This window comes from Eimeria mitis, genomic scaffold (genome assembly GCF_000499745.2).
Source record: "Eimeria mitis Houghton genomic scaffold, Emh_scaff921, whole genome shotgun sequence".
Taxonomy (NCBI): Eukaryota; Apicomplexa; class Conoidasida; order Eucoccidiorida; family Eimeriidae; genus Eimeria; species Eimeria mitis.
In genome coordinates this window covers 7,035-8,339 of record NW_013576787.1, presented here as the reverse complement: position 1 = coordinate 8,339, position 1,305 = coordinate 7,035, and the positions used below count along the sequence as shown (strand labels likewise).

Sequence of the window (1,305 nt, the reverse complement as noted above, 5' to 3'; positions counted from 1 at the left end):
CACTAACAATGAAGCTAAAGGAAGAGCTGGCGGAGACAGTGCTGAGGCTCTGTCTCCTCACAAAGCCAAAGGAGACAGAAAAGGAGACAGATAGAGAGAAAAAGGAGACAGATAGAGAGAAGAAAGAGACAGATAGAGAGAAAAAGGAGACAGATAGAGAAAAGAAAGAGATAGAGAGAGAGAAAGAGACAGAGAGAGAGAAAAAGGAGTCAGAGAGAAAGAAAAAGGAGACAGAGAGAAAGGAAAAGGAGACAGAGACAGATGAGGAGACAGAGACACAAGCAATGGATATAGATACAGATAAAGAGACAGAAACACAAAAAAAAGAAACAGAGAAACAAGAAAAGGAGACAGAAAGAAAAAAGAAAGAGACAGAGAGAGAGAAGGAGGAGACAGAGAGACAAAAGAAAGAGACAGAGAGACAAAAGGAGACAGAGAGAGAGAAGGAGGAGACAGAGAGACAAAAGGAGACAGACAATGCAGCAGCAGATTCGCTGCTGCTGATGGCTCTTATAAACACTGCAGCAGAAGAAGGAGACAGGGAGACAAAGGAGAGAGATAGAGAGACAAAAGGGAGACAAAGAGAGACAAAGGAGAGAGATAGAGACAGAGAGACAGAAGGAGACAGAGAGAGAGAAGAAGGAGACAGAGAGACAAAAGAAAAAGATATAGAGACAGAAGGAGGAGACAGAGAGACAGAAGGAGACAAAAAAACAAAAAGAGGAGACAGGGAGGAGACAAAGACAGCACTCATTATTTCTTTTGTCTCCTTTCTTCTCAATCCAGCAGCAAAGACAAGCAGCAGCAGCAGCAGCAGCAGCAGCAGAAGCAACATTACACCCCTTGTTGTCTCCGCGCTGCATGCGCTCTGCCCCCAGGCCCCAGCTGCTGCTGCTGCTGCTGCAGCAGCAGCAGCCGCAACAACAACAGCAGGGGTTACAGCAGCAACAACAGCGGCAGCAGGAACAGCAGCACCAGCAGCAGCAGCAGCAGCAGCAGCAGGAGAGACAGCTGGTGTGTGGGGTGCGAGCAGCAGCAGCATTGCTGCTGCACTGAGGTGGTGGCAGCAGCAGCAAGGAGACAGGAGAAGGAGACAGTTGGTTCTGTCTCCTTTCTGCTGCAGCAGGGAGGAGACAAACCCGGTGGGGATTGTCTCCTCTTTGCTGCTGCAGCACCTAGAAGCAGCAGCAAAAGGAGACAATAGAAAGGAGAGAAATGCTGCTGCTGCTGCTTCTGCTGCTGCTGCTGCTGCTGCTGCTGCTGCTGTTGCTGCTTTTGTACATAGCCTTGAAGCTATAGAAGAAG

The 1,305-nt window shown here is 48.6% G+C and overlaps 1 protein-coding gene across 1 annotated transcript in view; it reads left to right on the top strand.

Moving 5' to 3' along the window:
• Nucleotides 1-8: 8 nt before the first annotated feature.
• The window catches only part of EMH_0025410 (uncharacterized protein), a gene marked incomplete at both ends in the record, with an annotated part of 2,186 nt that continues 889 nt past the window's right edge, over nt 9-1,305 (top strand). The window contains one exon of the mRNA XM_013502442.1: nt 9-1,142. Coding sequence (XP_013357896.1) covers nt 9-1,142 — 1,134 coding nt within the window. The remainder of the gene's footprint in view (nt 1,143-1,305) is intronic.